The sequence below is a fragment of the Anolis sagrei genome, chromosome 1, assembly GCF_037176765.1.
Source record: "Anolis sagrei isolate rAnoSag1 chromosome 1, rAnoSag1.mat, whole genome shotgun sequence".
Taxonomy (NCBI): domain Eukaryota; kingdom Metazoa; phylum Chordata; class Lepidosauria; order Squamata; family Dactyloidae; genus Anolis; species Anolis sagrei.
Window position 1 is genome coordinate 8,400,280 of NC_090021.1, and position 22,517 is coordinate 8,422,796.

Below are 22,517 nucleotides of genomic sequence, written 5' to 3' on the forward strand. Positions count from 1 at the left end.
GGTGGACATTGTCCTTGAGTTTTTTGGAGTTGTAGTTCACCTACTTCCAGAGAACACTGTGGACTGAAGCAACAATTGATCTGGATCAAACTTGGCACAAATACTCAATATGCCCAAATATGAACACTGGTAGAGTTTGGAGAAAATAGACCTTGCCATTTGGGAGTTGTAATTGTTGGGATTTATAGTTCACCCACAATGAAATAGCATTCTGAACCCCACTGATAGAATTGGACCAAATGTTTTGGTTAGACCACATCTGGAATATTGTGTCCAGTTCTGGGCACCACAATTCAAGAGAGATATTGACAAGCTAGAATGTGTCCAGAGGAGAGCGACTAAAATGATAAAAGGTATGGAGAACAAGCCCTATGAGGAGCGGCTTAAGGAGCTGGGCATGTTTAGCCTGAAGAAGAGAAGGCTGAGAGGGGATATGATAGCCATGTATAAATATGTGAGAGGAATCCACAGGGAGGAGGGAGCAAGCTTGTTTTCTGCTTCCCTGGAGACTAGGACGCGGAACAATGGCTTCAAACTACAAGAGAGGAGATTCCATCTGAACATGAGGAAGAACTTCCTGACTGTGAGAGCCGTTCAGCAGTGGAACTCTCTGCCCCGGAGTGTGGTGGAGGCTCCTTCTTTGGAGGCTTTTAAGCAGAGGCTGGATGGCCATCTGTCAGGGGTGATTTGAATGCAATATTCCTGCTTCTTGGCAGAATGGGGTTAGACTGGATGGCCCATGAGGTCTCTTCCAACTCTTTGATTCTATGATTCTATGATTCCACACAGATCATGATCAACAGAAAATACTATGTTTTCTGATGGTCTTTGGTGACCCCTCTAACACTCCCTCGCGACCTCCAGGTTGAGAAACACTGCTGTAGGATTATTTCATCCTTCCCTGAGCTCAGCTTCTCCATCTGCATGCACCACCCTGGGTTTCCTCCTGGGACACAGAGAGCAACCACTCCCTGCTGCCTTTGCAAGGAAATGTTTAGCTGACCTCTTCCGGCGCTTTCCCTTGACCTGCAATGGCTGCATGCGGTCACCGATTATACCCGCTCCCTACTGAGCAGAAGCAAAAGGCTAATCATCTTACCCGAAACCGTTGAAGTTAGCCATGACACTAGGTAAACTTGGGTTATGCGAGGTTAAGAACTCCGTGATCAAAGAGCTGGAGGGGGAGACGGGATGTTGTTTCTATATGTCATCTCTAAGAGAACCAACGCACAAACCAGTCAGAGATGGATTGTGAATGAACTGGCATGAGATGCCATGTAAGAGAACATCAAGGGTTGCATGTGCAGGTCTTTATAAAAGCGAGAGTGTTCCAGGCAAAAGTAAACACCATCCTGAATATATTATGGAGTTGGAAGATTTGCAGCAGTCAGAAGGTTTCAACACAAGCCAGGAGCATGCACAACTATTGTGGCTTTCCTGGTTTAGCTGCCCAGAGGGATACCTTTGTTGTTGCTGCGGGGACGCCAAGAGGAGTGGTGGTCCTCATAAAGCTTTTCCTTGATTTGAGTCTACTGGGAGGACGCTGGTATCTATGTAGTGGGTGGCTTTCACAGTTTTCAACCTTATTTTTCTCACATTTAGCAGCAACTTCCCATCGCACATCGGGGGGTGGGGGTGGGCCATGCCAGCTAGCTTGTAGAGTTTATCAACCGGTGTAAGTTTAAGACATCCTGTGTTTATTCTGCATGTTTCGTTCAAAGCTATGTTCACCTGCTTTGCAGTACCTATTGATCTACTAACATTTGCATGTTTCCGAATGGTTAGATTGGCAGAAGCTGGGCCTAACAGTGGGAGCTCATGCTAATCCTCAATTCGAACCTGTGACCTTTCGGTCAGCAAGTTCAGCAGTTTAACCCACTGCACCACCGGGGGCTCTGGCAGATGGTATATAGGATGATTAAAAACAAAGACAAACAGGTTGAGAGACAGCTTCTATCCTCATGTAAGTTGTCCCGAGTCCCCATTGGGGAGATGGTGGCGGTATATAAATAAAGATTATATTATTATTATTATTATTATTATTATTATTATTATTATTATTAGCATCATCATCACCTGTCCGAAGGTATCTTCCCCTATAAACCATCAAGGACTTTAAGATCTTCCAGAGAGGCCCTGCTCTCAGTCCCACTCTCTTCGCAGTTGCGTCTGGTAGGGACGAGAGACAGGGCCTTCTCTGTGGTGGCCCCCTAGCTATGGAACTCTCTCCCCAAAGAGGTTAGGTCTGCCCCCTTTCTCCTGACCTTCAGGAAGAAACTGAAATCCTGGCTTTGGAATCAGGTATTCGCAGATTGATAGATAGAACAGGTAAAGACTACGAGTTATTGGACAACAATGTTTGGATTGAGTTGGATAATGTTTTTAACTCGGCAAACTTTTTATATGTACTTTATAACTTACTAGTTGTCCCCTGCCATGTGTTGCTTTGGCCCAGTCTGTGTATGTGTGTCTTGTGTGTGTATATATTTGTGTATATGTGTTTATGCATAAATACATATATGGTTATGCCAAAGCCCCCAGTGGTGCAGTGGGTTAAACCGCTGAACTCTTAAACTTGCTAACCGAAAGGTCGCAGGATCAAATCTGGGGAGCGGTATGAGCTCCTGCTGTTAGCCCCAACTTCTGTCAACCTAGTAATTTGAAAACATGCAAATGTGAGTAGATCAATAGGTACCTCTCCAGCAGGAAAGTAACGGTGCGCTATGCGTTCATGCCAGCCACATGACTTTGGAGGTATCTACGGACAACGCCGGCTCTTGGGCTTAGAAATGGAGATGAGCACCAAGACCCCACCCACACCCCTGAGTCGGACACGACTGGACTTAATGTCAAGGGGAACAATGTGGTTATGTGAATGCATTGTAGTGTATTTTTATTTATTTTTTTGGCTTTTTAAGTCTCTTCCGCTGCGTTTTTCAGTATTTTTATGAGTGATGGTCACTCGTTGGCCTGATAGGTGTATTGTGTCCAAATTTGGTGTCAATTCGCCCAGTGGTTTTTGAGTTATGTTAGTCCCACAAACGAACATGACATTTTTATTTATATAGATTTATTATGTATGTTGTTTTTAAAATGTTATTTATTGTGTAGCATTGACTTTTTGCTGTTGTTAGCCGTTCTGAGTCCCTCCTCGGAGGTAGAGAAGAATGGGATATAAAAGTTCTGGCAAGCCCAGAGACAGAAAAGAAAAGAATTACAGTCACCAATTGACATTTCTTACTATCTGAGATGCTGAATGAACTGTGGACTTACTTTGAGTAGCCACGTGAGCACGGAGTCGCGGTATGGGACAAATTTGTTCTTGTTTTTGCCAGCAGCCTGATCCGCAAGAGCAGAAATGACCAATCCCAGAGTTGTGAGGGACCTGCGTGGAAAAACGTTTTGAAACATTATGACCCACAAATATGGTTTCACACAAGTTGAGCAGCACCTGACCCTTCTTACATCTAACAGGAAGATTCAAGTTGCATTGTTTTGGGTCACAGCCATGTCACTGGTATCTGGGCTTTTGTGTGCAAAACCACTGTGGATCAAACCTTACCATGGATAGACACAGAGTGAAGTAAACAATCATCACACTAAGACTAAGCACTTATAGACGCTGGAACTAGAAGAGAAAATAATATTTATTTAGTTTTTTTATTTATTTACAGTATTTATATTCCACCCTTCTCACCCCGCAGGGGACTCAGGGCGGATTACAGTGTACACATATATGGCAAACATTCAATGCCAATTGACATACAATGTATACAGACATACACAGAGGCAATTTAACTTTTCTGGCCGCCAGGGGAGCTGTTGCTTTCATTGTCCATCTGCAACACTGATGAAGTACTTCCGCATTCCCCGCATGCTTTTGCTGGAGTCTTTTTTATGGCCTCATAAATTAGTTAATTTAGCCTCCCCACACAAGGTGGTGCCTAATTTTCCTACTTGACAGATGCAACTGTCTTTCGGGTTGCAGAGGTCGACAACAGGCTACACATAATTGGTTGGAAACCCACTCCAACCCAGGCTGGCTTCAAACTCATGACCTTTTGGTCAGAGTGATCTTAATGCAGCTGACACTCAGCCAGCTATGCCACAATCCCGGTGCTATATTGCGGGAAAGAGAATCAGAATTTGGGGAAATTTCGTTTTTGGACATGTAACAAAATTTGAAAAAATGAAATGAGTTGAAAGTGTTATTTCCTGTTTAACTGCATGATACTTACTTTGAAAGTAGAGTTCCCTCGCTACTTTGCGGTTTGCTTTACGCAGACTCGCTGTTTCGTGGCTTTTTTTTTGGGTAACTACTAATATAAAATATTTACTTCACAACAGGTCTCAAAAAGGGTGGCTGGTGTGCGGGCTGGGACCCCCTCCGCCAGCTCCGCTTGCCCTCCCGCGACTTGGAGTGCTTGTGCGGCTGTTCCTTCTGGCCCATGCCGAGGGCGCCTGCCTGCCTGGACTGCTGATGCCCGCGTGGCTCTGGAGGTAGGTAAGGAAGTGCGAGGACTAGACTGCTAATGCACACTTCTTATACATATGTTAAAATAATATATAAATAATAAAATTAATATAGCGTCACTACTTCACGGATTTTCACTTATCGGGGGTGGTCCTGGAAATATCTTATTACATAGTGTTATCAATCGCTATACCATTCTGTCTCTCTAGTATCTGCTAGCCAACAACAACAACAGTTAGTAGCCAGCTGCATTAAATCACTACCGACCGAGAAGTCATTAGTTCAAAGCCAGCCCGGGTCGGAGTAAGCTCCTGACCATTAATAATCTAGCTTAAGCAGCCTGAAAGATGGTTGCATCTGTCAAGTAGGAAATTTAGATACTGTTTGATGTGGGGAGGCTAATTTAACTAATTTACGACGCCATAAAACCATCCAGCACTGTGCATAAGAATGAGGAAGTACTCCATCAAAGGACTTGGTGTCACAAGTGGACGGTGAAGCAGCAGCTCCCCCTGTGGCCGGTATCGAGCATACCCTCATGAAGCCGGAAAAGGCTGGAATGTTAAATTGCCTCTGTGTCTGTCTATATATCTTGTATGCCTAAGTGGCATTGAATGTTTGCCATGTATATGTGCATTGTATTCTGCCTTGAGTCCCCTGCAGGGTGAAAAGGGCGGAATATAAATATTTTAAATAAATAAATTTATAACCCATCCTATCTCCCCGAGGGGACTCAGGGCAGTTTACAACAACAATAACACAATGGCAACTATTCAATGCCAAAACAACAACAACAACAACAAAACAAAAAAAAAACAGACAAAGCAACCAATCAAATCCAAACAATGGATAAAACAATCTCAATATGAACTTATAAAACTTGTAAAAGTAACAAGGGTACTGGGAGATATAGTACAAATTTTATATTTCCCTTGTTCTGGGTTGTTTTGTTCTGAATCCAACCCCTTTTTGCTGCCGATTTCTGATATTGACATAAGTGCAAATATAAGGTTGCCAGCTCTTGAAAGAAATATGAAAGGAAAGGAAAAGAAAATACGCAAGAAACAGGTATCAAGTGAGTGGGGAAATCTAGAGAAATCCAGGTACAGTTTTCTTCTTTTCCTCCAGATTTCAGGGTTGCACAACTCTCCTTCCTTGCTCTATTTTCGATTTGTGGGGAACCTCATGAATGAGTGAGTTGAGTGAGTGCTGAGATACATGCATCCTGTTTGCTATTCAACTGTTTCAAGACACGGAGTTCCTTCCTCACAAAGCCTTACTTGTTGATGTTGCTCCCCTCCTTCAGCCTGTCCCCCGCGGCACCGGTCTTGGTTGCCCTTTCGCTGCCGGCTAAGTCCACGAGGCTGAGCTTGCCCACTTTCTCACCCGACGTCTGTGAAAAGAAAAAGAAGAGTTAGACTCTTAACATCCTCTTTGCTGTGGGGGTTTCTAAATAGAGGCAAGATGTCCATCTGTCAGGAGGGCTTGGATTGTGTCTTCCTGCCTAGCAGAATGGGGTTGGAATGGGGTCTCTTCCAACTCTAGACTTCTAGGAAAAGGAGATCAGCCCACTGATGAATTCCTTGAAAGTTTGGATTAAAACACACAGAAGACCATCATTTTTTGATTACATATAGTCTCATGATTCTGAAATGCGAAATGAATTCTTTTGCAATTACCGCATACACTCGAGTATAAGCCTAGTTTTTCAGCCCCCTTTTTAGGCTGAAAAAGCTCCCCTCGGCTTATACTCGGGTCAAAGTTATTTATTATTTTACTCTGTTAATAATTTTTATTCCATGTATTATTTTACTCTCTTTATTATTACATTTACAGTATTTTACATTATTATTATTATCATCATCTATATATATAAAAATGCTCTGTGCATAATGAGTACCTTAAAAACAAAAGAACCAATGAACAAAATCACACCAAATTTGGCAACAAAACGTCTCACAACACAAGGAGTGACCAAAAAATTATGCTTTTGTCATTTGGGAGTTGTAGTTGCTGGGATTTATAGTTCACCTATAATCAAAGAGCATTCTGAACTCTACCAACGATGGAATTGAAGCAAACTTGCCACACAGGACTCCCATGACCAACAGAAAATACTGGAAGGGTTTGGTGGGCATTAACCTTGAGTTTTGGAGTTGTAGTTCACCTACATCTAGAGAGCACTGTGGACTCAAACAATGATGGAACTGGACCAAACTTGGCACAAATACTCAGTATGCCCAAATATAAACACAGATGGAGTTTGGGGGAACTAGACCTTGACATTTGGGAGTTTTAGTTACTGGGATTTATAGTTCACCTACAATCAAGGAGCATTCTGAACCCCACCAATTGAATTGGGGCAAACTTCCCACATAGAACCCTCATGACCACCAGAAAATACTGTGTTTTCTGGTGGTCTCTGATGACCCTTCTGACACCCCCCTGGTGACCCCCCCCCCCGGGGTCTTGACTTCCCAGGTTGAGAAATGCTGCCTTAAGGCCATCCAGTACAACTCCCTTCACCAGGGCAAGAAAACATAATCAAGCCATTCACACACACACACACACACACACACACGTATATGATAGATGCATCCAGCCATTCACACACACACACACGTATATGATAGATGCAGTATCAAAGATTTGAAAGAGATCCCTAAAGAAGGACAATGATATGTTGCATGCTCCAGAGTAGGCAAACCAGACAATCTCCACATCAATACTGGCAAAGAAACAACAAGAAATACTGTTTACCCACAAGCATAAAGACATTACATATATTAGAAAACAAAACAGTTTCTCATTACTTTATTTTCCAGATCACCAGACTGGGCTACAGCAACGTGTGGCAGGGGACCGCTAGTTATTATTATTATTGCATTTCCATTATTTTACTTTATTATTATTATATTTATTATTTTACTCTATTATTGTTGGAAGGATACGTAAGTACATTTACACTGAAGACGGTTATAATAATAATTTAATCAGAGTTGGGCAGTCTTATCTCAAATTACAATTTTTTGTAAATATTCAAAAACATTTCACCTCCTGATGCCTCAATACATTTTCCCAGTTTTTTGTGATTGTTGTGAATCAGCCTGTGTTTGTGTTTCAGGATCCTGATGTGGGAAATCATGTTGCTGAGGCTGAGGTACAAGATGGAGATGGTTTGGTCAATGATTTTCATAGAGACAATGACAGAGAGGCCTCAGTGCAAAGGGCAGATTCTCATGAGAATATCCCTTGGCCTAGCAATGATAATTCACTCTCTCTATGTGAGCTTTCAATATTTGGGTTTGGAAAACAATCTGACACCTGGGAATTCTAATGATCAGGTAGAGCAGCCAGATAAGGAGCTGAAGAATAGGTGGCTGGAGATTAGCTAGGATCGGCAACAATCTCAGTATTAACGTCACTCCAAAAGGCTGCATCTGATAAAGGGAAAATGTGGAGGGAAACGAAACCAATTTCTGAGTTTTGGGATATAAAGTTTGCTTCAAGAGAGAACCTGTCAGATCAGGCATCGTTTGGAAATCAAGTTCTTGTGCCATGGAAGTCTTTCAAGGAATCTTGTTTCTGCGGAGTATTTAAGCCTTTTGGATTGTCCTTGCATCCTGCTTGATTCCTGTCTGGATTAATGCTGTCTTGGAATGCCTGTATTTCTTGTGTGGACATTGCTTTGGGTTACTACTGTTTATGGACTAATACCTTTTGGAACCTTCTGATTTTCTTACAAGCATTTATTTCTTCTGGCTATTTACTAAGCTTCAATAAAAGAAGATTTGTTTCTTCACTCTTCGTGTGGTGTGTTTTAAGTCAGAGGGCTTCTTCTTTTATCAGTGCAACACTGATAAAATTAGGTGCCTCGGCTTATATTCGGGCCGGCTTATACTCGAGTATATACGGTATTTGATCTGATATTTTATTGATCTTTTACAAGTGGATCTCTGAGTCAGTGGAAGATGTCTTTCCCCCCTCATTAGCTTTATTTACATAACAAATGAATGAGAACCATGTTACCTCAAAGATATTACAATCTTTACTGTTCTTTTGCCTATCTTACTTGTCATGTAAGTTTTTCCAGATTCCAAATCCTTTTATGCCACAAGTCTAAACTTACGTGCCGTAGTATTTTTCCAATGATCTACCTGTCTGCTTTATTTTACTTATTTTGTGTCAAAAGCATTGCATAAATAGTATAAAACTGATAGAATAAAAGGTTCAGAAGCAGATAAATAGTATCTCTACGTTGGAGAATTAATCCAGTTCAGTACCACTTTAACTGCTATGTCTCAATGCTATGGAATCTGGGGAGTTGTAGTTTAGTGAGGCATGAGGATCTTGGAAGATTCCAACTCGCATGATTCTAGAGCACTGAGTCAATGTGGTGTAAAACCTGCAATAATTCTATAGTGTGGGTGCACCCAGGTTAAACATGAACATGATCACGAACTGCAATGTCTGGAGTGGAAAAACACAACAGTCAGGCTCCGTTTTTTTCCCCTGGGGGCACGGCCTCAACTACCTTTCAAGGAGCAGGTGTGGCTATGTGTAACAACACAAGAATGTGTGCATAGTAGAGATGTGTCAGCATTATCTGGCAGATACCAGGAGATTAAAGGTCTCTGCGACCTTGTTTTCCTTTGAGCCAATGCAGCATGACCTTCTTTCCTTCCACTGCCAAAACTTTTGTATGACCATCAATGTTTTATACTTTACAGCCAGGATAGTATAAAAGTGTGTAGAGACAACTTCCCCATTAATTCCAGATTAGATATAGTCAATACCTCCCCAAAGCAAGCCTGAATGACTTCCTATTTTAATGAATACTAGCCGTCCCCTGCCAGGCATTGCTGTGGCCCGGTCTGATGATCTAGAAAATAAAGCAATGAGAAAGTGTTGGTTTCTAATATATGTAATTTCTCGATGCTTGTGGGTAAACAGTTCATGGGGTTCAGAATGCTCTCTGTAGGTGAACTGTAAATCCCAGTAACTATCTGTGTTCATATTTGGGCATATTGAGTATTCCTGTCAAGTTTGGTCCAGATCCACCATTGTTTGAATCCACAGTGCTCTCTGGATGTAGGTGAACTACAACTCCCTAAGTCAAGGTCAATGCCCACCAAACTCTTCTAGTGTTTTCTGTTGGTCATGGGAGTCCTGTGTGCCACGTTTTAGTTCAATTCCATCATTGGTGGAATTCAGAATGCTCTTTGATTGTAGGTGAACTATAAATCCCAGCAATAACAACTCCCAAATGTCAAGGTTTATTTCCCCTTAACTCTATCTGTGTTCATATTTGGGCATATGGAGTATTCCTGCCAAGTTTGGTCCAGATCTATCATTGTTTGAATCCACAGTTCTCTCTGGATATAGGTGAACTACAACTCACAAAGTCAAGGTCAATGCCCACTAAACCCTTCTAGTATTTTCTGTTGGTCATGGGAATCTTGTGTGCCATGTTTAGTTCAATTCCATCATTGGTGGAGTTCAGAATGCTCTTTCATTGTAGGTGAACTATAAATCCCTGCAATGACAACTCCCAAATGTCAAGGTCTATTTTCCCCAAGCTCCACCAGTGTTCATATTTGGAGCTATTGAGTATCTAGTGCTCATCTCCATTTCTAAGCCGAAGAGTCGGCGCTGTCCGTAGGCACCTCCAAGGTCATGTGGCTATCACGACTTCATGGAGCACTGTTACCTTCCTGCCGGAGCAGTACCAATTGATCTACTCACATTTGCATGTTTTCGAACTGCTAGGTTGGCAGAAGCTGGGGCTAACAGTGGGAGCTCACACCACACCACGGATTCGAACCTGCGACCTTTTGGTCAGCAAGTCCAGCACCTCAGTGCTTTAACCCACGGGGCTCACCCAATATGTCTAAATTTGAATACTGGTTGGTTTTGAAGGGAACTGGCCTGGAAATTTTAGAGTTGTACGTACTGGGATTTATAGTTCCCCTGCAATCAATGAGCCCTCTGAACTCCACCAAAGATGGAATTGGACCAAACTTGGCGTGCAGAATCTCCATGCCCAGCAAAAAAATACTGGAGGTTTTTGTGGGAAATCCACATTGAGTTTAGGAGTTGTAGTTTACCTACATCCAAAGAGCACTGTGACCCCAAACACTAATAATTATATACTTAAAAAAGTCTAAAATTACAACAGCAAAACAACAGAGAGGAAACAATCAGGCACATCTAATCACCTCTCAACAAAAATTGCCCCAGGCACTGCCAGGCCATCAAATGCTAATCAAGGTGGTCAGCTAAAAACATTCACACCTAGCTCCAACAGACAAGAGTCCTTTGTCCCACCCTGGTCATTCCACAGATATATAAACCCATTTTCCTAGTTCCAACAGACCTCCCTACCTCTGAGGATGCTTGCTGTAGATGCAGGCGAAATTTCAGGAGAAAATGCCTCTAGACCATGGCCATATAGCCCGAAAAAACCTACAACAACCCAGTGATTCCGGTCATGAAAGCCTTTGACAATACACTAATAATAATAATAATAATAATAATAATAATAATAATAATAATCTTTATTTATACCCCATCACCATATCCCCAGCGGGGACTTGGGGCGGCTTACATGAGGCCAAGCCCAACAACACAGCAACAAAATAAAATCAGAACATAAACTAATGGACCTGGACGAAACTTGGCACACATACCTGATATGCCGAAATTTGTTTACTGGAGTCATAGAATCATAAAATCATAGAATCAAAGAGTTGGAAGAGACCTTCTGGGCCATCCAGTCCAACCCCCTGCCAAGAAGCAGGAATACTGCATTCAAATCACCCCTGACAAATGGCCATCCAGCCTCTGCTTAAAAGTTTCCAAAGAAGGAGCCTCCACCACACTCCGGGGCAGAGAGTTCCACTGCTGAACGGCTCTCACAGTCAGAAAGTTCTTCCTAATGTTCAGATGGAATCTCCTCTCTTGTAGTTTGAAGCCATTGTTCCGCGTCCTAGTCTCCAAGGAAGCAGAAAACAAGCTTGCTCCCTCCTCCCTGTGGCTTCCTCTCACATGGCAATCATATCTCCTCTCAGCCTTCTCTTCTTCAGGCTAAACATGCCCAGTTCCCCAAGCCGCTCTTCATAGGGCTTGTTCTCCAGACCCTTGATCATTTTAGTCGCCCTCCTCTGGACACATTCCAGCTTGTCAATATCTCTCTTGGATTGTGGTGTCCAGAATTGGACACAGTATTCCAGATGTGGTCTAACCAAATACATGGCAATCATATCTCCTCTCAGCCTTCTCTTCTTCAGGCTAAACATGCCCAGTTCCCCAAGCCGCTCTTCATAGGGCTTGTTCTCCAGACCCTTGATCATTTTAGTCGCCCTCCTCTGGACACATTCCAGCTTGTCAATATCTCTCTTGGATTGTGGTGTCCAGAATTGGACACAGTATTCCAGATGTGGTCTAACCAAAGCAGAATAGAGGGGTAGCATTACTTCCTTAGATCTAGACACTATGCTCCTATTGATGCAGGCCAAAATCCCATTGGCTTTTTTTGCCGCCACATCACATTGTTGGCTCATGTTTAACTTGTTGTCCACGAGGACTCCAAGATCTTTTTCACACGTACTGCTCTCGAGCGAGGCATCGTCCCCCATTCTGTATCTTTGCATTTCATTTTTTCTGCCAAAGTGGAGTATCTTGCATTTGTCACTGTTGAACTTCATTTTGTTAGTTTTGGCCAATCATCTCTCTAATCTGTCAAGATCGTTTTGAATTCGTTTTGATCGTTTTGAGTCTGAGCCTTCTACTACACTAGTATTATTATGTATGTGTTCCAAATACCATAGGATGCACTCTCATTGGAGGTCTTTGAGCAAAGGTTGACCAGCAATTGGTTGTCCCCTCTAGTTTCTAATCTACTGCACCAAACTGGAATTTGGGAAACATAGCTCCCAAGGTCCCTTTAAAGCTCTATCCTTCCATGCTTTTTCCCTGCGATGAAGGACCAGGGCATCCATTTCTCACTCAAGTGAACTCTGCTCCAAAAGGGACAGACAATATTGATCGATGGTGCCGGAGGCTCGGACGGCACCACGCTGCTTGCTTTTATGGGAGTCTGCAAACAGAATGGATTGACCGGTGGGGAAAGGGCTTGTTCGGCCATTCAAGGCAAACAAAAGGGAATTCAAACCAGAAAGAAGAGAATCTCCGTCTGACGTTCGAGCTGGGAACGAAACTTTGAAAACTACAACTCCAAGGATGCCTCCAATCAGTTACCAGGACCTTGGAAGTCTCCAAAATGTTATTACAAGATCGAGCCTTCTTTATCCATAATTCCAAAATTCCCCACAATTTTACTTTACCTTGAATGTCAAACAAGGGAGAAAGCAGGATACTATTAACAATAATAAAAGCAATAATAGATATGACTGTATTGCCAAAGGCTTTCATGGTCGGAATCACTGGGTTGTTGTTGTGTTTTCCAGGCTGTATGGTCATGTTCCAGAAGCATTCTCTCCTGATGTTTCGCCTGCATCTATAGCAGGCATCCAAAGTTCTTTTGGCTATGAGAAATTGTGGGATAGTATCCGTGTCTCTGCAGCGTAGAACGAAAATTAGGAAGCACAGCAGATGTGCTTTCCTGGTTCTTAGTTTTTCCAATTTCCATTTGTCATAGAATCATAGAATCAAAGAGTTGGAAGAGATCTCATGGGCCATCCAGTCCAACGCCCTGCCAAGAAAAAGGAATATTGCATTCAAATCACCCCTGACAGATGGCCATCCAGCCTCTGTTTAAAAGCTTCCAAAGAGGGAACCTCTACCACACTCCGGGGCAGAGAGTTCCACTGCTGAACGGCTCTCACAGCCTCATGTTCAGATGGAATCTCCTTTCTTGTAGTTTGAAGCCATTGTTCCACGTCCTAGTCTCCAGGGAAGCAGAAAACAAGCTTGCTCCCTCCTCCCTGTGGCTTCCTCTCACATATTTATACATGGCTATCATATCCCCTCTCAGCCTTCTCTTCTTCAGGCTAAACATGCCCAGCTCCTTAAGCCACTCCTCATAGGGCTTGTTCTCCAGACCCTTTATCATTTTAATCGCCCTCCTCTGGACACTTTCCACCTTGTCATCCCTCTTGAAATGTGGTGCCCAGAATCACTGGGTTGTTGTGTGTTTTCTGGGCTGTATGGCCATGTTCCAGAAGCTTTCTCTCCTGACGTTTTGCCTGCATCTATGGCAAGCATCCAAAGTTCTTTTGGCTATGAGAGATTGTGGGATAGTATCCGTGTCTCTGTAGCGTAGAACGAAAGTCAGGAGGCACAGCAGATGTGCTTTCCTGGTTCTTAGTTTTTCCAATTTCTATTTGTCGTGGAACAGTTTCTCCCCATAGAAATGCTCAATGTATTGTTGAAGGCTTTCATGGCCGAAATCACTGGGTTGTTGTGTGTTTTCCATGCTATATTATCATTTTCCAGAAATCTCTCCTGACGTTTTGCCTGCTATAGATGCAGGATGCCTGCTATAGATGCAGGCGAAACATTAGGAGAGAATGCATCTGGAACATGGCCATATAGCCCTGGAAAACAACAACACATAGATATGATTGTTACTATTGTCTGCATGTACAGATGGCTGCATCATAGAATCCTCATATTTTTGGATGACCTCATAAAATACCATATACAAACATGAAGAGAGGAACCCAACACCACAGCACTAACCAAGGCAATGTCAATGAGAGGTCTTGGGTTAAGGCCAACCAGACCACTTCCCAGAAAGAACCACTTCCCATTCTAACAGGCTTGAAGATTGAATGGCATAAAACTGAAACTTTGGGAAAGTGTGGAGTCTCCGATGGGATGGGGGACAATGGACAATCCCTTGTGGACACCTTCTGAAAGATCTACAGAAATGACTTGCCACGAAAAACGATAACAGTTCCAACCCAATTCCATAGGTTGGATTCAACCACAATGCACGTGATGAAAAGTTCAAGTGAAAACAAAGGAGCTTCCGACTATACACCAGCTTGACAGTGGGATGAGTCATCTTGGAAAGCAGTGGAATCTACTTCAGAAGAGATTTTCAAACATTCATTATTATGTGTTGTCGAAGGCTTTCATGGCCGGAATCACTGGGTTGCTGTGAGTTTTTAAGGCTGTATGGCCATGTTCTAGAAGCATTCTCCCCTGACGTTTCACTCACACCTATGGCTGGCATCCTCTGAGGTTCTGTTGGCAATGAGGCATGTAGAGTGTATCTATACCTGTGGAATAATGTCCAGGGTGGGAGAAAGAACCCATGTCAGTTTCAAGCAAGTCTGAATGTTGCAATTAGGAAGCTTGAATAGCGCTAAACAGCCATGCAGTTTGCAAAGTCAATCAGTGAGAGTATTTGCATGGAGGTAGCAAACTTCATGGCTACTCAAATGTTAATTCAAACTTGGTAATTGCAACATTCACACTTGCTTTCAACAGACAAGGGTTCTTTTCCCATCTTGGATATTCCACAGACAGACAGGCACACACACACACACACACACACACACACAGACATATACATACACACACATATACACATAGACATATACACATACACACACTCCACTTGCCTCACTGGCAACAGAACCTCGGAGGATGCCAGTCACAGATGCAGGCAAAATGTTAATAATAATAATAACAATTATTGCAACATCGACAATCCATACTTTGTTTTTTAACACAATTGTGAGGTCAGGAGTACTGAGCTCTAAAACTCTGTCAGTCTGAATCCGGAAGTCCCAGAGGAGTTTGACGTGTTCTTTCTCCTTAACTTTTTCTGGCTTGTGATCCCACCAGTTCTTTGTCACAAGCAGATGGTATTTGTGGCACAAGTCCCAATTAATCATCTGAGCAACGGTGTTGTGCCTCTGCTTGTAGTCTGTCTGCACAATCTTCTTGCAGCAGCTGAGGATATGATCTATTGTTTCATCTGCTTCCTTGCAGAGTCTACCCTTGGGATCTGTCATTAACGTTTCAATTCTGGCTTTGATGGCATTGGTTCTAATGGCTTGTTCTTGGGCTGCCGGAATCAGGCCCTCCGTCTCCTTTTTCAAAGTTCCATTTGTGAGCCATGTTTTTTCTTTGTCAATTTGGCTCTCAATTTTTTGCAATCCCAGGTGACAGCAGAATTGAAGAGAAACACGATATGAGGATTTAAAGATCAAACTGCAAAGACTCTGGCACAAGCCAGACAAGGTGGTCCCAGTGGTGATCGGCACACTGGGTGCAGTGTCTAAAGACCTTGGCCTGCACTTAAACACAATCGGCACTGACAAAATTTCCACCTACCAGCTGCAAAAGGCCACCTTACTGGGATCTGCATGAATCATTTGCCAATACATCACACAGTCCTAGACACTTGGGAAGCGTCCGACGTGTGATCCAATACAACAGCCAGCAGAGTGATCTTGTCTGCTGTGGACTCATCTTGTTGTGTTTCAAATTATTATTATTATTATTATTATTATTATTATTCACTTTATTTTCTCCCTTCTCACCTAGGGAACTCAGAGCAGATTACATTTTACATAGGCAAACATTCAATGCCTTTACAGTCACATATAATGAGACATACAAACAAAGGCAAGGCTTCTCCTTTCATTTCCGGCTTTCTGGCAGCAGTGCTCATCTCTGCCTCCGGGGAGGTACTTTTCTCTATTTTCAAGCTGAGATGTGGCCAGCAAGACTGCTTGGAGCATCTCTCTGCCTTTCCCCCCAGAAACAGTACCTATTTATATACTCACATTGGCATGTTTTCGAACATGCTAGGCTTGACAGACAGAGCTCACCCCATCTTGCAGATTTGAACTGCCAACCTTCAGGCCAGCAGTTCAGCAGCACAAGACTTAAACCCATTGTGCCACTGCAGTTGGGCGAGAATGCTGCTGGAACGTAACAATACAACCCAAAAAACTCACAGCAACCCAGTGATTCCAGACATGAAAGCCTTTGACAATGCACAGGTCAATAAGAATGCCTAAAAACCGTTGGTGCTATCATAATTTCAAGTTCAGTCTTATGGAGATCTAACAGCAAACCTATCATGGGATTGTCTTGGCACGATTATTTCATTCCAGGTTTGCTGTGTCCTTCCTCTGAAGCTGAGAACGGGATTTGCCTGAAGTCACTCCATAGGTTATTATCAGAATAGTGCAGGGATTCGACTACTATGACCCACGGTAGCGCAGCAGGTTAAACCGCTAGCTGAAGGAAATCTCATTGGAGAATTAGCAGTTCAAAGCTGCAGGTCAGAGTGAGCTCCCGACTGTTAATCCTAGCTTCAGCCAACCTAGCAGTTCGAAAGCATCCAATGCGAGTAGATCAATAGGAACCGCCTCGGTGGGAAGGTAAAAGGGTGCCCCATGCAGACCAAACACGATCGGAGATGTCTACGGGCAACAGGCTACTTGGCATGAAAAATAGAACAAGAGCACCTCCCCATGGCCAGAACTGAGCATCACCTCTATATGTCGGAGATGGAAAAGGGAAGCCCTTTACGTTCGTTTGTGTATTGTTGCGTTGTTGTTGTTCACTGTGTAAAAGGAAATGAATTTTTGCTTCACATCAGTATAGTGCAATCCGCTCTGAGTCCTTCCGGGGAGATGAAGCGGAATACAAATAATGTGTATTATTATTGTTATTATTATTAATATTAGTGCAAAATACAGTAGGACTATATTTCCTCATTCATAGGATCACAATATGTTGAAGTCAACTTCACAGCAGTTAACAACAACAACAGCAACAAATAACTTCCTTTGTCTGGGTAGGTTTCTATCAATGCTGTGTAAAATAGTCTTAGACTTCTTTGCTGCTGCAGCATCACGCTATTGAGCCTTGGTGAACAGAACTTACCCCTGATTTGACGTCATACAAGGTGTGTGTGAGGATGATCTTGAAGACTGCGTGGGATCGACTGCTTTCTTCGTTCATGTTGGTGGCGGCGACTGTTCGGGATTTGTTGCCTTCAGACATCAAAGACTCTATGTCCTAGGTAAAAGACAAGGGCCACAAAGCACTAGCATTAAGAAATGCATAACTCTTGCTTCCTCAACTTCTGTAGGAGCACAACTGCCACTTGAGTTCAGGTCCTGGCTTTTATAGGGTATTTTATGCCAACAGAAGATAGATAGTAAACCAAAACTAAGGAAGAATACGTTCCTAGCAGTTTTGGAGTCAGGGAAGAGTTTATAATTAATTTGTGAGGGACGACTGCTTCAGTTGAGGCAATGTCAGAATGACATCAAGTTTCAAGCACCAAGGTCTGCCTAGCTCATGTTTTGTCTATGGGATATGCTTCTGTATTGTTCATGGATTCAAGGGTCTAGTTTCATGGATTTCCTTGGACTCTTTGTTCCTGTCTTCCTTTGTATCTATTGGATTACTTTTTACTGTGGATTATAATAATAATAATAATAATAATAATAATAATAATACCTATCTTTCCTAGGGGACTCAGAGTGGTTTCCACATATGCAAAAATACAAATGACATACAATGTGAAACATAAAAAATAAGCATAAAATATTGATGCAACATATATATTAAAACCAATTAGAAACCAGTTCCGCTCTCTTCTTTCATGTAAGGAAAGCTACTAGGGGCCAAAATTCCGATAAAGGGTATAAGCTGTTTGGTGGGCTGGACTGAAGCTAGTGCAGAGAAAAGGGAGGCATGGAGCCAATTAAAGGACTATTTAAAGGGACTGGGCTGGAAGAAAAAGTTATCTCAAATGGAAGGGGACTAGAATAATGGATGGAGTGTAAGGCCAAGTCCTAACTGTTGGCCAAGGACTTGGAACTTGAGACTAGTCAATTGTCGAAGGTCTGATGAAACCACCAGGTCTTCAAGTTCTTATGAAAAGAGGTAAGTCATGGAGCCTGGCTCATCTTCTTGGGGAGAGCATTCCAGAGGCAGGAAGCCACCACTGAGAAGGCCCTCTCCCTCGTCCCCACCAACTGGACTTGAGACGGTGGTGGGAGCGAGAGAAGGGTCTTCCCAGTGGATCTCAGAGTTTGCGCCAGTTCACAGAGGGAGATGCAAACGCAGAGATAGGTGTGGCCCGAACCAATCAGGACTTTATAGGTCATCACCTGCACCTTGAATTTGGCTCGGCAACTTATCGGCAGCCAGTGGAGCTGTTTTTTTTAAAATTTTATTTAAGTAAACATACATTTGCAAGTGTTTGTTGCATATAGTGCAATACTTTCTATCTATTAATGTTCTATAATCCTTTATCTCATAATATATTTCTATTAAGGGGTCACAGTCTACTATCTAAATAATACATTAAAAGATATCATAGATTCTTACTTTACATCCACTTCTTCCTTGTCTACAGTCTTATAGGATCCTCTATATACATTTTTAACTTTACACAAAGGTGTTGAATCATTGGTTGCCATTCGTTAACGAAGTTGTCTAATATTTCTCCTCTTAATAATACAGTTATTTTGTTCATTATCAACATATCTATAATATATTTTTCCCATTCTTCTAAAGGAGGTATATCTGGGGTTTTCCAATATTTAGCATATACTATTCTAGCTGCCACTGTTGTGTAAAACAAAATTTTTCCAAATTTTCTTTCTAATTCTTCCTCAGGCATATTCAAAAGGTACATTTGAGGTGTCATTTTCAAATTTGTGTTTAACATTTTTTCAAGATATATGTGGATCTGTTTCCAGTAATTTTTTACTTTGCTACAAGACCTTCATGTGTGGTAGAATGTACCTTTTTTCTTTCCCACATTTCCAACATTTGTTGGAACAATTGTACATCTTAGCTAGTCTCTCTGGAGACTGTGGAGCTGTTTTAATAGGGGCATAGTACGCTCCCTATAGCTGGCTCCAGTTAGGAACCTGGATGCCACCCATTGTACAAGTTGGAATTTCCAGCCTGTCTTCAAGGGCAGCCCCACGTAGAGCACATTGCAGTAGTCCAATCTGGAAGTAACCAAGGCATAGACAATCCTGTCCAAGTCAGACTTCAGCAGGTATGGTCGCAGCTGGCTACATATATTTTACTGCTTTGGCTTGCTGATTTTACCCAGTAGGTGTGGTGTTTAAAGTCAGTTGTGATTCCCTAATGTTTCAATGCTAACTCTTTTTCGAAGGCACTAAAGGCGATACCTTTAATGTTTTTGCAAAGGCAGTTAATGTTATTGCTTGCCAAACCAGTTTTGCAAGATCATCCCCATCTCAGGAGCAGTTCTTCAAGGTTTCCGCATATCAGTTCTATAGTTTATCATTTCCTGAATCAGTCTATAGCTCACATATTGGAAAGTGGGGTGAGGGGCCCAGGCTATGGGGCACAGACAGGGTTTGCATGACCTATTAGCCACAGACCAATGAATATTCTAAGATTGCATGACTGCAGGGGTATTCAGGGAGCAAATGGGGGGCTGCACTTATGTCTGGGGGGCAAATTCCAGAGCCCCATGAATACAAAGGGTCGTATCTCTAAATGCTTGGCCTCTAATGATCAGTTGCATGTTTTAGAAGGAATAACCTTCTCCATAAAGTTTGGTTTCCAAATATCCTAGTTGCCCTTCTCCACCCACTTTTTCTCTCTCCATCTTCCTCCTCCCTTTTCATCCTAAAATTGTGCATTGCATTTATTGTTCAGTGGGTTAAACCACTGAGCTGCTCCACTTGCTGACTGAAAGGACACAGGTTTGAATCCAGGGAGTGGGGTGAGCTCCCGCTGTTAGCCCCAGCTTCTGCCAACCTAGCAGTTGGAAAACATGCAAATCTGAGTAGATCAATAGGTACCACTTCGGCGGGAAGGTAACAGCACTCCATGCAGTCATGCTGGCCACATGACTTTGGAGGTGTCTACGGACAACGCCGGCTCTTTGACTTAGAAATGGAGATGAGCACCAATCCGCAGAGTTGGACATGACTGGACTTAATGTTAGGGGAAAACCTTTACCTTTACCTTTAGATGAGTGTCAGGAGCATGAGGCCAAGGCCTGCCATGTTTATTCTACATGTCTGTTCTCCACTTCATGTGTGAAGTTAGCTTGTACTGGCTTTGTATTATTATATGAACACCTGGACTGTGGCACAGCTGGCTGAGAGTCAGCTGTATTAAGATCACTGTTGACTAAAAAGTCATGAGGTCGAAACCAGCCTGGATCGGAGTGAGCTTCCGACCAATTTGTGTAGCTTGCTGTCAACCTTTGAAGCCCAAAAGACAGTTGCATCTGTCAAGTAGGAAATTTAGGTACCGCTTATGCGGGGAAGCTAATTTAACTAATTTATGACGCCATAAAAATCTCCAGCAAGCATGAGAAGAATTAGGAAGTACTTCATCAGTGTCACAAATGGAAGCAACAGCTCCGCTGGTGGCCAGAATACCCTAATGAAAAGTTGGCATGTTAAATAGCCTCTGAGTGTGTCTGTCTGTCCATATATGTTGTGTGTCTATGGCATTTAATGTTTGCCATGTATATATGTGTATATTGTAATCCACCCTGAGTCCCCTGCGGGGTGAGAAGGGTGGAATATAAATAATACTGTAAATAAATAAATATGCACTGGATGATGGGTATTGTAATGCTGCTATTTCCTTGGATTTTGGCACTTGCTGCAGAATGTTGGAAGTCGGTCCATGCCTGTTCCAGACATTGAGAGTTTTGCCTTAGATATATCCTTGTTGAAATGTATTTGGTTACTTTGGTCCCAGCTCTCCAATCATGCAAATAATTAGTATACGGTGACCATCTTGCAATTAAACTTCTTTACCTTGTAGCTGGCCACAGCCAGTTTGGAAAGTCCATCCACGTAAGGCCCATAGACGCTGTGCTCTCTGACTTTTAAGGACTGTCGGCTCCTGTTTTTTTGAGGAAGCAAACACAGAAGACGGCATGATTACATAATTAGGACAAGAAGCAACAAAGCTGAGTGCTTTTCCAAATCTACGCTTGCACCCGGCAGCACACGCTTAAATCTTTAATTCTGGGAAGCCAAAGAATTACTTTGGCTGGCATGTTTCAAGTCAGGGCAGATTTGTCAAATGATTTCTGCACCCGGTTTGCAGTGCGGGGATGTTAGCAGCAACAACAAAAACCCTACAAAGTCTTCTAATATGGAGAGGGAACACAAGGTGAAAGAAATTACAAAACCCCCCTCTAAAACCTTTTGCATGCTCACTGTGAATTGTATGTGGTTTACTATTCACATTGTATGTTTTCAAATTCAGGAAAGGAAGCAATCACATTGAAAAACAAATTAACAATGTATTGTTGAAGGCTTTAATGGCTGGAATCATTGGGTTGTTGCAGGTTTTTCGGGCTATATGGCCATGTTCTAGAAGCATTCCCTCCTGACATTTTGCTTGCATCTATCGCAGGCATCCTCAGACCTCACAACCTCTGAGGATGCCTGCCATAAATGCAGGTGAAATGTCAGGAGAGAATGCCTCTAGAACATGGCCATACAGTCCGAAAAACCTGCAACAACCCAACAAATTAACAGATTTGTGCAGGTTGCATGGGCAAACTTGGACCCTCCTAGTGTTTTGGACTTCAACTCCCACAATTCCTAACAGCCTCAGGCCCCTTCCTTTCCCCCCTCAGCCTGTTAATGCCATTTTTCAAAAGGTTATGGTTTTCCAACTGTGGCTGGCATCTTCAGAAGTTCTGTTGGCAGTGAAGTGGAGTGCTGATTGACTTTGCAAACTTCACTGTTTGACTTTGCAAACTTCATGGCTACTCAAATGCTAATTAGAGCTTGCTAATTGCAACAATCACACTTGCTTTAAACAGACAAGGGTTCTTTCTCCCACCCTGGATATTATTCCAGACATCTATCTATCTATCTATCTATCTATCTATCTATCTATCTATCTATCTATATCTATAAATATAATGTTCATTTGTGGGATTAACATAACTCAAAAATCACTGGACGAATTGCCGCCAAATTTGGCCACAAGACACCTACTAACCCAAGGAGTGACCATCACTAAAAAAAATTAAATTAGTCATTTGGGAGTTGTAGTTGCTGGGATTTATAAT

General features: G+C 42.5%; 1 protein-coding gene across 2 annotated transcripts in view; it reads right to left on the reverse strand.

Annotated features, from left to right (window-relative positions):
- KIF13B (kinesin family member 13B) overlaps nt 1–22,517 on the reverse strand; it is a 268,692-nt gene that overhangs the window by 139,722 nt on the left and 106,453 nt on the right. For both annotated transcript variants that reach the window (XM_067462696.1, XM_060754661.2), the window contains exons 7-10: nt 21,244–21,331; nt 17,351–17,485; nt 5,755–5,867; nt 3,274–3,385 (exon numbers count right to left, since the gene is read on the reverse strand). In XM_067462696.1, coding sequence (XP_067318797.1) covers nt 3,274–3,385; nt 5,755–5,867; nt 17,351–17,485; nt 21,244–21,331 — 448 coding nt within the window. The remainder of the gene's footprint in view (nt 1–3,273; nt 3,386–5,754; nt 5,868–17,350; nt 17,486–21,243; nt 21,332–22,517) is intronic.